The following is a 16707-nucleotide window of genomic DNA, read 5'->3' as shown; positions in this document are numbered from 1 at the left end:
AACCAGAACTATACACAGTGTTCTGAATGTGGTCACACACCATCGATTTGTATAATGGCATTATGATATCAGCAGTTTTATTTTCAATTCCTTTCCTAATGATCCATAGCAAGGAGTCTGCCTTTTTCACAGCTGCCGCACATTGGGTTGACATCTTCATTGAGCTATCCATGACAACCCCAAGGTCTTGTTCCTGATCAGTCATTGCCAGTTCATACATGCATCACTTTACATTTGTTTACACTGAATTACCTTTCCCATTTTACTGCTCATTCACTCCGTTTGGAGAGGTCATTTTGGAGCTCCTCACAATCCATTTTTAACAGCACTGAACAATTTAGCATCATCGTAAACGTGACTTTAGACTGTTATGAACAAGTTAAAAAGCACATACTGTTCCTTGGGGGACTTTCTACATCTCTCCATTGGAAGAACTGTCTATTTATTCCTACTCTCTGCTTCCTATTTCCTAGCCAATTACTAATCCACAAGAGGACCTCTCCTCTTATTACATGACTCCTAAGCTTACCCAGGAGTCTTTGGTGAGATACCTTGTCAAAAGCTTTTTGAAAGTCCAAGTACACTATCTCAACGGCATCATCTGTATCTATATGCTTGTTGACACTCTCAAAGAACTCTAAAAAGTTAGTGAGACAGGACTTACCCTTGCAAAAGCCATCCTGGTTCTGCTTCAGCAAGGCTTGTTCTTTTAGATGCTTCATTATATTATCTTTAACAATACTTTCCACAAGTTTTCCCAGAACTGAGTTAACAGGTTTGTAATTTCCAGGATTCCCCCTGGATCCCTTTTAAAAAATTGGTGTTACATTGGCTACTTCCAGTCCTCAGGTATGGAGGTGGATATTAAGAACAGAGTACATATTTTTGTTAGAACAGCAGCAATTTCATATTTCTTTGTGAACTCTGGGGTGGATACCCTGTATCTTCCGCTGTGAAGACAGATGCAAAGAATGCAATCTACTAAACTTCTTTTAATACACTTTTGACTCCCTTGTTCTCCAAGAGTATTCTGCTACTTTTCTGTTGCCAGCTGAGGAAGATCCAGCAGGGCCTGGTAGGACTCTGGCAGCAGGACACTCTGCTGAACATCCAAGCCTGCGGATGAGTTGCTGCACTCATTCTTCTCTGGCCTTTTGATGTCCATCACAAATGCACTCTCATTTGTTCTGGTATTTCTGGAACTTCTCCACATCCTCTCTGTTTACCTGGATCTGTTCGTTCAGGAATTTGGCCATGTGGCACAGGGCAACATCATGACTATCAAAGTGATAAGATATTGAGAAAGAAACATAGCTAGTATGCAGCTCCAAATTCACCAGCTGGTTCAAAGCAGCTTCGCATTCAGCATGTACAGCAGTCGTTGTGATGGACATCTCACTGGAGACTTGTAAACAAATCGCAGTGGACTTCCAAAGGGTATAAAATTGTATTTCCTGGAGTAGACGTTAACAGACCCTCAACAATACAAAAAAGCTCAACTGGATGACTACTTGAGAATGCAATGGAGGCACAGAAGTGGGCCTTCTGCCTTCACCACCATGCAGTAGACATAATTATGTGCTCCCACATGTCTTCGGTTGGATTTGCAGCATGTCTTTTGCCACTTGCACTCTAGCTGTCATCTGGCCTGTTTTATTGCTCTTAGATTTCTAGTACACCAAGTTGCAGAGTGGGCTCTGTGTCCTAGCACCCACCCAAGGTACAACTTGTGGGTAACAGCTTTATTACAGCAGAGTACTATGATACATGTGCTACAGCATACAAAAGCTAACTCAGTCCCAGAGCTCCAACAAACATGATGGAGGAGCTAACCAAGCTAGGAGAAAGACCAGGAGTCCAGAGTCTAAGGTAGGGGCATCAAGTTCAAAACAGAACTGCAGTGACATTGTCCCAATAAGTTCTTATGTCCACCTGGCAAGCTTTATAGCGGAGGCGGGGCACACGTCCTACTCATGAGAAATAGCCTTGCAAGAATGTCTAGCTGCAGATGAACACTCTGTTGGGGTGGGCACAACTGCTCCCACCAGTGAAGGAGGCACCTAGCTCTAGGTGACAATGCCAGACCCACCTCCTCTTCTGAATCGTGTTCAGCCATCCCAGGCTGTAGCTCTGAGCTCTCTCCAGCCTCCAATAGTGTTCTCCCCAACAAGGAGGGAAGGAGCAGCTGGGACTCCTATTCTAGCATTATGTCTCAAAGGGGCGGGTTTTCCCCAGACAGGCTTCATTCTGCTGTCTTGGCCTCCCCTCTCCATTCCCCCTCACCTGCTTCTTCATCTTCCTCCAGGGGCTGCCATCCCAGGTCTGTGCCTTTAGATGCTGAGTGATTCATGACATTCTATAGTGCTAGAAAGGGCACTCCAGCATGAGCATGTCAAGATCCCAACAGGTCTCACTATTCCACAACACAACAAGAGCTTCAGCAGGATTGCCTGCTCTAACCACTGGACCCGTCCTCCCAGGGCATTCAGGAATCTCTTGGATTTCATTAGTTTCCAGTGGCAGATCACCCAAATTGGTCCACTACCTTGGGGGGGGGGATCAGAGCTAAAAATCCAAACTCCATCAGGAAGTGGTTCCAACATGACAATGGGGTGATATCCACCACCATCCCATTTCACAATCACCCCTTCCTCCATCTGGAGCAAAGACCAAGTTGAGGGTATGCCCTGTGCTGTGTGTTGAACTGATGACAACTTGAGACAACCCCATCGTTATCATGGAGGCCAAGAGGTCCCAACTAGAACAGTAGAAGAAGCATCAGCATGGATGATGAAATTACTATTGTTCTGGGTTCGTCCTTGTGATGCCCCTGTAATGTTTCTATAATATTTATGGTAAGTGCTGGTTTTGTAGGTTAAATATGGTAAGTAGAGTGAGTTGGGAGGGGGGAGTACACATGATGGAATGTTGAAGAATGCTGTGTTGTGATTGGCTGAGTGTCTGGGTGGTTGAATGTATATACGGAAGAACAGTTGGTCAGGAGTTCAGTTCTGGTTTTGGGTTGAAGAGGGTGAGGGGTGCATGTGTATTTAGATGGGTAATGAGGCAGGTTTAGGAAAAGTATATGAAGTAAGAGAAACTACAATATGTTGAAGATCATTTATATGTAACCACATGCACGACAACTGAATTCAAAGTAATCTTGTTTATTCCCAGTGTTATTTAATACATCTGTTTGGTTAAACAACACACCTGATCATTGGTTGGGTTCATACAGAGAAGAAGAGTGGGCAGAGCAAAAGCCAAAGCTGGAACCAGTATCTATGGTGGCAGCAATGAATGGTTAGTGTAACAGCAGCAGGCATCCAAAGGCAACTCACAGTTGTAGTCTTTAAAGACAGAAAGATACAGGGGGGTTGTCACCTGAAAGTGTACCTAGACACTTAATAGCAATCTGTAAAAGGAGGAGACTAAGGCAAAGTCTCAGGGAAGCATTGCTTTACAGTGTGTCAGGTAATGACGCCTAGTGGTGGGATCATGAGAGATCCATGCTGGGGCCAGCGCAAGAGAGGAGGTCTGAGAGTCCTCCAATAGCTTAGTCAGAAAAGCTGCTGGACAGTAGGGTGGACAGCACACCAGAAGCAATCCTACTTTACTGTCTTCTTGGCCCGATGCTCGGTGCAGGTCTTCACAGCCAGCTCCAAGACACAGTGGTTTCCTAGTGATCAAGATGGAAGTCCTGGCGACCACAGAAGCCAACCCCCATCCCTACAGCCTCTGCTGATGCTTCACCAAGTATACAGGTGGGCACAGTTGGGTCAGATCAGCTCCACCCAGCTCACCCACTTCGTCTCACTAATACTCACCAGATTGATACCCTTATCTATTAGCTAATCATGGATGAGTAAGGTCTTATGTACCAATCTGGCATTAATCAGCACATGCAAACTGATAGGCAGAGCAGATGAGCAACCAGGAACCCAGGCATGGGTGTAAGGAACAAGACGTAAATAGCCTCACCTTCCATAACAACTTATCACCCCCCATGACCATGTGTCTCCTTACCTATGATAATAGAAATTGGGGTGGCATCACTCATGTCCCTTCCTCCCTCCTTCTCCAAACAGCTCCTCCTAAACATATGATGTAAACAATAACAGCCCACTGACAAAAATCTACTACATAAGAACAGCCTGCTGGATCAGGCCAGTGGCCTATCTAGTCCAGCATCCTGTTCTCACAGTGGCCAGCCAGATGCTTGTGGGAAGACCACAACCAGTCAATTATCCCAGAAGGTATCTGACAGATTAGGGCAGTTTTACTAAAAGCACGTAAGACCCACCCAGTCTCTGACACACAAAATAACATGTACTCCCTACCCTGTATCATACCCAGGAGAGGCCAGCCTCTGTCAATCACACTGTCTCACCCTGAGGGCATCTGGCAACTTTCTGCAGTCATACAGCTCATTGCATAGGCTCTCACTAAGTATAGGAAACAAACACACTTAATGCCCTCCCTACCACCCAGTCTCCTTCTAGAAAGGTAATCAAAAGGTAATGAAACTAGAAAGAGATAGTGCCCTTATAAGTAAACAGATAGTTCCCTTTGGCATTGCCTTTTGGTGGCATTCCTGCCAGTGACAAAGCTGCTGCCCAAAGGGTGCCAGGCTTTTATACCTTCTGACCCAGCCAGGTACTGATACAAGAGACTGCAAGAGTAGGTGTTGCTTCCAAGGGCAGCCTCCCTCTGGTCTCTCTCGGTCAAGGAAGGCGGCAGGTTCCAGTTCTTTCAGGGAACCTCAGCAGTCCAGGGAGGCAACAAAAGCACACAGATGGCCAAGTACTCACTCCCTGGACAGATCTTCCCCAGTCCCACAATGCTGTAGCTGTTCCCCTTTCTGTTAACATCCTGTTAACATTTCCTTTCCTTTGTGATGATTTTTTTGGCCCAGATCCCAAGCTATGTCTAAAAGCTGTTCAGCAAAGGGGAAGGATAAAAAAATCTATTTGGGCAATCTTGCCTTATGCCCCACCCACTGCTGTTCATATAATATGTGTGTGTGTGTGGAGGGGGAGGCATGGTCTGAACTTGCATAGGCTCTTCCTGTGATCTGGAACCCTGTGTGATCAAGGTTCCAGGTCATGGGGAGAGCCTATGGACATCCAACAGACTTTACTCCATTCCCCAACATATTGCATAGATGGTAGAAGGTCGGGACACAGGGACACAATGGCAACAGTGGAGCCAGAGGGCATACTTGACCACATGAGGAAACAACACTTGAGGCTAAAGTTGGGTGGTTAGTTAAAGCACAGATATATAACCCATGGCTTGAAGCTGGCTCATTTTGAACCTAAGCAGAGTTTGTTGTAAGTCAGGATTCCAGCAAACTGATATTTTTTGGAAGTGAAACTAATCTTCTTTTCCTGGCTGTACAGGAGATGGCAGGAGAGAATCTGCAAGCTGATGCTTTGCTTGAACATAACGTGGTTTAGGGGTAGGTATGAATGTAGCCAGGGCTTGGAAAAGTTACTTTTTTGAACTACAACTCCCATCAGCCCCAGCCAGCATGGCCACTGGATTGGGCTGATGGGAGTTGTAGTTCAAAAAAGTAACTTTTTCAAGCTCTGAATGCAGCCAATACAATTAACCTGTATAATAAAAATTAGCAAAGAATGTTTAGCCAATCTTGAAGAACCAAGATTTAACAGGGTGAAACTGTTAAATTTACCTGTTAAATTACCCCAAAATGATAAATAATGTTTGTCATTAATTTGTGGTTTTGATAGCTCTTTTAGATTAGCTTGTGAGAGTATAATTAAAACTTAGCAATGTTTGTTTCCTGTTGATATAATTAAAAAAGCAGATGTTAATGATGCTCAATTCTGTATTTGTTTTATCAGATACCGTGGGCCACTTCACACTTTATGCAGCAGCAATCTGGACAGATCTATATACAGTCATCGTTACCTGTATGATGCATCCATTTCTGAACAAACATCTATAATATCTATACATTAGGTGTAGACTTGGCCTGGGACAGCAGAACAGAAAGGAAGCACACTCTGGCTTCTTCTGTTGGCAAGGTGACCTAGGGCCACTGGGAAGCTGCCACGCTGCCTTCTAGGAAGACATCATGGCAAGGGAAAGACAAACCTGTCCTCTTCCATCAGACAGAGAAGGAACAGCTGCAGGAACAGCTCCTTGCAACTGCCAGTTGCCCTGGGATTGCAGAAGCAAGAGGGAAAGGACACTGGCCCCATCCACTGGCCAATCACTCCCACAAATGGCTATTCAAACAAGAACACCAGCAAGGGAAGATCAACCCAGCTCAAACTAGATAAAATGCCTGCTTATAGCTCACCACTTGGTTCTGGCCTTGAGGAATTGACCTTCCTCCTCTGCCTTTTTCCTCTGCTTCCCTTCCCTTCCCTTGTGTGTCTTGTCTTTCTCATTTGTCCTGAGGACAGGACCTCTCTCTCTCTCTTTTTATTGATGTGAACCTCTTTGGGAGTCAATAATTGTCTGAAAAGTGGGTTAAAACACATTCAGTAAATAAATAAACCTGGATCCTGGAGACAGACAATTGTTTTTAAGAGGTTTGAAAATGGTTTGGGAGAGGTTTTGTTTGCCTTGGTATACACACATTTTTTATGTCTAACCAAATTGCTACCCACATAAGTTTTGTAGATTTTAGAAATACAAAAATATTCCAGATCTATTTACCAGAAATGAAAGTGGAACGAGGTGATACCTCATGGTCAGAATGCTCTTTCAAATTGTCTCCAATTCTCTAAAAAAAGGGGGACAAGATGGCTCAATCCACTACCAAAATCCAATTCTCTAAAAAACTATCATAATCATCAGTTTATGAACTATCATAAGTTGTCCACAAGATTCTGCCCAAAGCAGCTCACAACATATTAAATAAATAACACATAACAATTCTAAAAGCAAGATAGGAATAAATACAAATAACCATAATGTCAATTGGTAAATACACACAATCATACATGTTATCTTGACTCCAGCCTTAAATCATTTCAGCAATTTTAGGTGCTTTTAAAATAAATATTAGTTAGTAATAAAAATGGCTATCTATTCACTCCAGGATACATTCACTCCCACACAAGACTGATAATGAAGTTCCCCAACATGACACGGGAAAAGTCATGGTCTAGGATCCATATGATTTCCCCTCCTTCCTTCCAGTGTTGCCAAGAAGCATAACAGTCCAAAGAGTGCACTGCCACTGAGAGTTTTAGCAAATGCATTTCTAACAATAATTTCCTACCAGACAAATTGCTGGGAGCAAAGCAACAGCTGCAGAGGGATTTTTCAGAGTACTCAGCAGAAATGGAAGAACAATCATGCTTACAGGGAAAGGCTCCTGCCAGCTGGCTCCCACTATGGATGGTCGAATGATGGCAGCATTTATGTTACCTTTCTCTTGCTGAACTAAGTACTCTGTCAAGGCTTTGGTGAATGTATAGGTGTTGGGCCAATCCCCAATAAGTTTGGGTGTGATCTCTTGAATGAGGGACTCATCCATCCACCTAATTGGATTTAAAAAACAACAACAACTCAGTTGAAATGTATCCATGCAAACAGAAGAGGCAAAGGGGAATCAGATTTGCAGAACAATCATAAAAATAACATGGGCAACATTTCAGCACTCTCCATTGGAAGTTGAGAGATGCATTTTTATTGTGGCTGTGCAAATTTATGTTTCTTTGGACACAGAAGTAAAGCAAAATTACATAATTTATATAAGCAGAATGATACATAATAAACTGATAGATAAAAATGATGAAATACAGACAGCAAAACTTCCATATCTTTAAAAATAGTATAGAAGAGGGAGTGTAAACAGGTGTAGCTTCTCTCACCCTTGTGTGACATGGTGCATCAGCAACTGAAATTTCTTCCTCCATACAGTACAATATTTAAAGTATGGAGTCTTACTCTTTTTTGCATCTGGTCACGCTACCTGCTAATTCAAATCCCTCCTCCCCCTCTTAGCCCTCTCTCTCAGACATAGAAAGTAGCACAATTTGAAGATGACAGATTTTCTTATATTGAAGACTAGGACATTATTGTTTCTAAATAATAACATTGTTCAAAATGTTTCAGACATTTAAATAATTGTTAGGGGGTGGATTTTCTCCCCCCCTCTCTTTGTCTCTCTCTCTCACACACACAGCCATAGGGTTGCCAGGCTCAGGGCCTGAGACTGATTCTGTATCTTTAAGAGAAGAGAAAATTCAGCCAAGTGCAGGTTTTCTTGCAACGCTGTAATGGGAAAAACCACAAGGTGAGATTCTCCCTTCCTTCCCCCTGCCTTGTGGTTTTTCCCATCACACAGTTGCAAGAACACCTGCACTTGGCTGAATTTTCTCTTCTCTTAAAGATACAGAATCAGTCTCAGGCCCTGAGCCTGGCAACCCTACACAGCCACCATTTTGGAAAGTCTTTCCCACCTAATGGCAGGAGAGAGGGAGACAGGGAAAACCCACACAACTGGGGTGTGGAATAGCATTAGCTGACAGAGAATGCATACAAAGATCACAAAGAACAACTCTATCTAAAATCATGTTTACATCAGCAGCTGAAGGAAAGCTTATTTCCAGCACTTACTCTACAAGATCAAAAAGTTTCTTGGGTTCCACAGGAGGGGGATAAACAATTTCCTCTATATAACTCCTATTGCAGTTTGCATAGGCAGTTGAAAGGTGGATGAAGGCCTCAAGTTTCTGCATCTGACGGGCTAACATCAGGAGCTGCTGTGTGCCCATGACATTTAGCAGAAGGGCATGCCTGGTCAAGAAAACATAAAAACGTTATTAAGAGGTCTAGGTGGTATGAACATCTAGAGCTATAAACAAGCCAACCTTCTTAGCTGTACTTACTAATAGAGGTATTTCATGTTCAAGAGAAGCACAGAGAAAAGAAAACCGGGAAGCTTACACTTCCTTCCTTCCATGTTTATGGTTCTTGGGGGAGTTCTGGTAGTCGCTGGTGCTGCTTCTTTTCTTATAACTCCCAATGTGCCTATATCTTTGTGACCCCCAGGTTCAATCCATGTCATCTCATGAAAGGATCTCAGCTACCAGAGCCGGGTGGGATCTCTATTGCGACCCTGAAGAGCTGCTACAAGTCATAGTGCAATACTGGACTTCATGGTTTTACATAAACGACAGCTTCCTACGTTCAATGGATCTGCTCAAGATTCCCTAAAAGAAACATTACTTATTTTGGGTGAATGGCTATGAGCAAAATTGGAACTGTTTCCGCATCTCATGATCTGAACATCTAGCGCTGTGATAGAAGTGCACTGAGAATACTTGGTGAAAGGTGTGGGTATTAAGCCAACAGAATGAAAACACACTCCTGTCTTTTTTCCCTCTTCTTATTTTGAGATGGAAAACTGCTGTTCCTTCAGTTTAAAAAGTCTGTAAATTATGAAGTATAAGTTTATGTCTATAACTGAGCAGGAATTAGTAAGATTAATATTTGTAATATGCAGCTATTTTTATTTATTGCAGTATATTCCTCTCTGCACAAAAGGGGAGGTGGTTTTCTTGCTACAGGCAAAACTTTTACTAGAAGATCAGGGGTGTTTGCCACCACCAAGCAAGCAAGTGAATATATGGAATCCTACTTATACTCTCTGAATACCCTCTTGTGTTCCTTTTCAAAGTGAAGTTCTCCATAGGACCGCAGTCACACTTACAGTACTACAAAGTGCCCCACTGAACCCAGTAGATTTACTTCTAAATAAATCTGATTAGAAACACAAAGGAAAAGCCTAGTGGAACTTACTTCAGTGGCTCATCAAAGCGAACTGTTGCAGCACAATGGAAGACAACATTGACTTCAGAGAGGAGCTCCTGAGTGTCCTCAGGAGTGATGGCCAGGTTTGGCTGGGTGAGTTCAGCATTGATTGGTTTAATCTTCTCATGGAAGCTGGGCCACTCTTCTCTGACTCGATCAAACACCTAAAACACAAACACAAAATTCAAGTAAATAAGAAGGATGACGGACAAAAAGAAACTGCAGATTTCAAAACAGTAAAGCCTGCATGAAAACTACATATTTACATCTATTCATTGCAGTGACACTAACTTTAGCACCATCACTTAAGCAACTGTAGACCTGTAAACATTTTATTTAGTCTTGGAGATTCATCACCTAGCAAAACAAACTTAACAAGAAACATCACAAAGTTAAGTATGTCCTTTTATTCCAAACGAGTCACAGACAAATCCTTCCTCCGTGTCTTTATCTTTAATGACAAAAATGTTACATAAAAAGCCATAAAAAGAATATAAGAAGAAAACATGAATTCAACTCAAATCACATAATGAGGCCACATGTAATAAATCAATATTTACACTACAATAATTATAGATAATAACTTTAGCTGCAGTCCTAAGGACCCTGGGAGGATGTCCTAGGGCAGGGGTTCCCAAACTGTGGTCCAAAGACCACTGGTGGTCCACAAACTTCATTCATGTGGTTCACAGAATGTCTGTAAAAATACAATTAAAAATCATACAGCATCTAACACAATGCATTAATTGCTACAACAGGCAGAAAAACCATTAAGTGTCTGTCAAGACCCTAAGCAATTTTCAAGTGCTCCTCAGGGAAAAAAGTTTGGGAACCGCTGTCCTAGGGCCATAGGAGTTCACAGATCTCCCTCTCCAGGGCCTTCTTTTACCATTAGTACTCTGATGACTTTCCTCTTTCAACAAGCCTTTTCTGCGTCCGTGTTAGAATTGCTTAATATGTTTTTTTAATAATGTTTTTAACCCTTTTTTAAAATTGTTCATTGTTAAAAAAATGTTTTTAACGTTGTTTTGTTTTAATGTATTGTAAGATGTTTTTATGATGCTTTAAAGTGTTTTTAGCGCTTTGTTTGCCGCCCTGGGCTCCTGCTGGGAGGAAGGGCGGGGTACAAATTAAATAATAAAATAAATAAATAAATAAAAATGACAAAAGGAGGTAAAAGGGAGCATCTCTCATTCCTCTGACATCCCCCTGGAATGGGGAGGGGTATGCTAGTCCTGGAGCCGAATGAATAGGAAGGAAAAAAAATAAGCTGAAAAAAGGAAAGGGAAAATGTACCACACACACTATACACCCTGCTGGTGTGAGCCCAGTAGGGCTTTTGCAGTTCATTTGCCACAACCATTGCATTTGCATTTCAATTGCAGTTCATTTGCCACAACCTGGACTCAGTGGTGGGCTGGATGTGAGTCTGAATCCTAGCAAGACGGAGACACTGTGGGTTGATGGTTCCTGAGTTCGGATGATTGGTCAGTTGCCTGCTTTGGATGGGGTTGTACTCCCTCTGAAAGAGCAGGTTCGTAGTCTGGGGGTGTTCCTGGATCCATCTTTGTTGCTGGAGGCCCAGGTGACCTCCATGGCTGGGAGTGACTTTTTCCAGCTTAAGCTGATAAAACAGCTGAGGCTGTTTCTGGTCCAGGGTAGTCTGACCACTGTTGTCCACGCACTGGCTGGATTACTGTAATGCAGTCTATGTGGGGCTGCCCTGGAGGTTGGTCTGGAAGTTGCAGCTGGTGCAAAATGCGGCGGTGAGACTGCTCACTGGGGCAGGGTTTCACCAACATGTCACCCCATTGCTGAAAAAATTGCACTGGCTGCCCATTTGCTACCGGGCCAAGTTCAAAGTTGTAGTTCTGGTGTACAAAACCCTATACAGTTTGGGACCAGGATACCTGAAAGACCATCTTACCCCTTATATACTCAGTTGATCACTGCGCTCTGCAGGTGACGGCCTCCTGCAGATACAATCTTATCAGGAGGTCCGTTCTGCACAACATAGGAAATGGACCTTTAATGTGGCAGCACCTACCCTGTGGAATTCCCCCCCCCTTAAATATTAGGCAGGTGCCATCTCCGTTATCTTTTCGGCGCCTATGGAAGACTCCTCTTTCAACAAGCCTTTTAATTTAAGACCTATCCCAGTCTGCATCTGTGTTGCAATTGCTTTTAATATATTTTTAACATATTTTTTTCTCTAAACAATATGTTTTTTAACCCTTTTTAATTAAGATGTTTTAAAGCTTTTTTAAAGAATGTTTTTAAAGTTGTTTTGTTTTAATGTATTTTAAAGTCTGTTTTTATGATGTTTTAAAGTGTTTTTACTGCTTTTGTTTGCTGCCCTGGGCTCCTGCTGGGAGGAAGGGCGGGATACAAATTAAATAAATAAATAAAAAATAAATAAAAAACACTCCTGCCCCTGGGATGATTGCTCTGTAAATTAGTATTAGTACACCACAGAACGTATTTTATGCTGACCTGATACAGATAGCACTTCCCCACATCCTAAAGGTCCATCCTATTGTGATGCTTCATATGAGTGATATTGGGGAAGCCTGGAACCCAGAATATGCTCTTTGATGAGACCTCTAAATAAAAGGATAAAATACCAGCTTGGGGAAAGGTCATGGAAGAGCACTGGATTAGGATGATGAAATCATGAGAATGGCCGAAGCAACTAAGAACAGCTGGTAGGAACCTTACATATATTAGAAGACTAAAGGTGGGGAAGAATGTTTTGTAGTAAGAGCGAATAGTGGTAAACATGTTCACAAAGAGGTGCTGAATAACATGCAAAAATAGCCAAAATGAATTAGGCTATTTGTTGTATGAGTTATAGGACATATATGGGGTGATCAAGAGCCCTTACATGCCAGTTGGCAAGGATGAGGTGGGAATGCCCAAGGGAACACCAGGGGTGGAGTAGGTAGAACAAGACCTATATAGTGACCAGTGGTAGTAGAAGGAAGAACATCACACCACATCCATCAGAGAGGGGCTACATCACGCCTAATTACAACAGCTTGGTTAAGATTCAAATCTACCTACCTGGACTGATTATCCAGTTACGAGGTTTAATGCTGTCTGTGTGGAATAGTAAAGTACATGTTTGTTTAGGCAGCAGGTTAATAGGTTTATGTGTGAACATGGAATATTGCTTATCAGAGTTGTACTCATAAGATGTGAATACAGCACAGAAAACTATCCTGTGCCTATTGGGTGCACCAAAACAGAGTGCTAAGCGGAACAGGCTGCTGTAAAAGATCCTACTGAAGGCTGGGGTCAGGCAGCTGTACCATCAAAATAATAACCTAATTGGCTGAAAGGTAACACTGTTGCCTCTGAAAGGACAGAGCAATTTTTATTGAAAGTCTAAGCATGTTCTGGAAGATTTGGTGCACTTGTGTGAAAATCACAGGAAAAGAACTGAAGGATTTGTTGCTTAGCTGGTTGTTTGTTTCTAAATGGCTGCTATTAGTTCTGTGTTCTTGATCTAGAAGCCTATTATGCAATTTTGGAGCTTTAATATGTGCCTTGGAGATCTAGATCACATTCACACCATACATTTATTCTACTATTATTTCATCTTATACAGTCGAAGCTCCCCCCCCCCAAGAATCCTGGGAAGTATAGTTTGTGAAGGGTGCTGAGAGTTGTTAGGAGACCCTATTCCCCTCACAGAGCTGCATTTTTCTGGGAAGAGAGACTGACTGTTAAACCACTCTGGCAACTGTAGCTCTTTGAGGGAACAGGGATCTCCTGGTCCAGATGGAGTTGCATTTCCCCAAAGCAGATAGCTTGGGGTCCTCCTGGACTCAACTGCATGTGGAAGTGCAGGTAGTATCTGTGGCTAGGAATGCCTTTTACCAGCTTAGACTGGTAAAACTGGTGCAGAGTGCTGCTGCTTGGTTTTTGCTAGAGTGAAGGCAATTGGAGTGTGTGACACCAATTCTGTACCCGTTGCACTTGTTAACTGTTGTGCTTTAACCTTAAACCGGGTTGGCTAATCCATGGGCCACATCCAGACCACCAAGCCACAAGGTGTGGCCTGGCAGCTCCTACAGTTTTATCTCCCAATCTGATCAGGTGATAAATCTCTGTTCTGTTCTGTAGTGAGTGATGTCTAAAGAGAAGACAGAGCAGTTTATAGCTGACTTGGAAGAGAAAAGATTTCTCTGGATGCCCTTTAAAGCTTTCCAAAGTCCGAGATGGGGAGAAGGCCCGTTCTCTGGTCACCACTGCCTGTGCTTCTTTTGGAGGTGGGACACAGAGGAAGGCCTCAGGTAATGAATGCAGTGTCTAGGCAGGTTGTTTTTGTTAACAGTTGGTTGCCATATCCTGCACTAACCGAATTTCCATACCATTTTCAAAGGCAGCCCCAAATAAAAATACACTGAAATAATCCATCCTAGAGGTCACCAGACCAACTGAAGCAAAGCTATCCCCACCTAAATAAGATTGCAATTGTGCCACCAGAACCTCCATTGACAATGTTAGATCCAAGAATATCTTCAAGCTGCACAGCTACTCCTTTAAGGGGAGTGTAACCCAATCCAGAACAGGATGCATCCCACTCATCCAGTCAGAGGAACCAATCATTAACAGTCTTATTTGGATTTAGCTTCAGTTTATTGGCTCTCATCCAATCCATTACTGATACCAAACACTGGTTCAGAGTAGTAAAGGAGAAATAGACTTATTTGTTATCAGCATACTGATGCCAGTGCACTCAAAAACTCTGGCTGATTCCACTCAGCAGTTTCATGTTGATGTTAAACAGAATGGGTAATAAAACAGTTCTTGTGGAACTCCACCCCAGGGACTCCAAAGGGCCAAACAATATTTCCAAAGCACCACCTTCTGGAGCCAACTGTCCAGATAGGAGCAGAATCACTGCAAAGCACTGCCTTCCAGCTCCTAACATGGATAGTTCTCCAGGATACCATGGTCCAGAAATACACCAAGATGTCAAAGTGTATCAACAGGGACACACTCTCCTTGTCTTTCTCCCAATGCACATTATCACACAGGGCAAGCCAGGCCTAAACCCCAATTGACGCGTATCTAAAAAGATTGTCTCATCCAAGAATGTCTGGAGCTGGTCAATGACCACTTGCTCAAGAACCTCGCCAGGAAAGGAGATATTTGTAATTGATCTATTTATTTATTCCAGTCTTCCCGACCCAAAGAGGGTTTCTTTCTCATTGCTGCCTTTAAGCAGATTTGGACTATCCCCTCTCTTAGAGACGCATTCATTACCCCCTTGGCCCAATTGACAGTGCCCTTCCTACTATATGATGTTAACCAGGAATAGCAAGGGTCAAAAGCACAGGTAGTTGCTTGCACCCATCTAAGCACCTTGTCCATATCCTTGAGTCGTAGCAACTTAAATTAATCCAATGACATCTGACCAGACTGTGTTCTGGACACCCCATACAACAGATTTGACTCAACACAGTAGAATCTAAGTCCCTATTGATACAATAGTTTTATTCTCAAAATATTTAGCAAATAAGTCACAGCTGAGGGCTCTACCATCTCCCTGTATAGCTCCACTAGACAAGCTGATGCAATGGAGGCAGAGGAGTAACCCTTCTTTGTTGTCTTTAGTGCTAAAGAGTAGGCTCAATAAATGAGCACATATTTGGTTTTGATTATATTTGCCTGGAGTCTAGCCATTTTCTAGGCCACTTCATCACCCTCAGCTTCAGGTATACAGCCTTGGTGAGTGGGAGAGGGCACACAAGAGCGATAGTATCAACCACCTGAGTTATCCCTGCATTCCATTGATTGACCAGGACTTCAACAGTATCACCAGACCTGTCAGCAAGAAAATCCTCCAGAGCTATCTGAAATCCAAGTCAGTGAAACACTGGAAACTGCCTTATACTGAATCAGACCATTGGCCCATCTAGCTCATGTTTACTCCATGATCTTTATGCTTAGTCTGGCAGGGGCTCTCCAGAGTTTCAGACAGAGGTGTCTCCCTGCCCAACCTGGCAGACAGTCTCTGAGGGCGGATCATTTTAATAGGTTCCCTGGCTCTGAAGAGTGGAGAGAATACTGATAATCTAAATCTCATCAGGAGGTAATCTCACCATGACAAGGGAAAGGTGGTAACACCTCCCACCTTCTGGGTACCACCTGCCTACCCAGATGAAAAGGCAAGATCCAGAGTATGGCCAGCCATATGCATCAGGCCAATGACATGCTGTGCCTGCTCCATTGCTCTCATGGAGGCCATGAAGTCCTGAGCTACTCTGAAATCAGGAGACTTGGTGTCGACACTGAAATTCCCTAGGACTAATAGTCTCAATACTCTCAACACCACATCTGACACCACCTCTGGCAGCTCAGGCAAGGAGGCTGATGGGTAGCGAGGCAGGCACTACACCAACAGAATCCCTAATCAGTCTCACTTGTGATGGAGACCTACATCAAATAATTTTCATGTGTTTCCAGGGTACTAGCCTGGAAGCTACTAGTAATTATGCCAACCCCGTGCAACTCATGACACAACCCAAAAGCAGCATGGATGGTGGTGTACCAGGGGCTCAAAAAAATTCTTGATTTTGCTTCCAATTAAAGAATGCAAAAAAATAGGAGACTTACTAAATCGTCTGCTGGGCCATAATTCACGGCTCCCATCTAGGCTGTGTCTACCTTGGTATATAATAAGCTATGCAGGCCTGATGTGTCTAAATGGCATATACTCTGTATGGATTTAAAATATATGGTGCTCTGCTCATGGCCGGAGTTCGATTCCAACAGAAGGAGGAAGTCAAATCTCTGGTAAAAGGGGTCAAGGTCCACTCAGCCTTCCATCCATCCGTGGTCGGTAAAATGAGTACCCGGCATATGCTGGGGGGTAAAGAAAGGCCGGGGAAGGAACTG

General features: G+C 43.1%; 1 protein-coding gene across 6 annotated transcripts in view; it reads right to left on the bottom strand.

The window, feature by feature from the left end:
• Positions 1 to 16707, bottom strand: part of FAR2 (fatty acyl-CoA reductase 2) — a 139941-nt gene that overhangs the window by 49515 nt on the left and 73719 nt on the right. For 5 of the 6 annotated variants that reach the window (XM_061582531.1, XM_061582530.1, XM_061582535.1 and 2 more), the window contains exons 3-5: positions 9787 to 9962; positions 8602 to 8781; positions 7259 to 7520 (exon numbers count right to left, since the gene is read on the bottom strand). In XM_061582531.1, the coding sequence (XP_061438515.1) occupies positions 7259 to 7520; positions 8602 to 8781; positions 9787 to 9962 (618 nt within the window). The remainder of the gene's footprint in view (positions 1 to 7258; positions 7521 to 8601; positions 8782 to 9786; positions 9963 to 16707) is intronic. The other variant, XM_061582534.1, reaches the window with a different exon arrangement.

This window comes from Rhineura floridana, chromosome 8 (genome assembly GCF_030035675.1).
Source record: "Rhineura floridana isolate rRhiFlo1 chromosome 8, rRhiFlo1.hap2, whole genome shotgun sequence".
Taxonomy (NCBI): domain Eukaryota; kingdom Metazoa; phylum Chordata; class Lepidosauria; order Squamata; family Rhineuridae; genus Rhineura; species Rhineura floridana.
The sequence above is the reverse complement of the archived record's forward strand: the minus strand, read 5'-3'. Positions and strand labels throughout refer to the sequence as shown.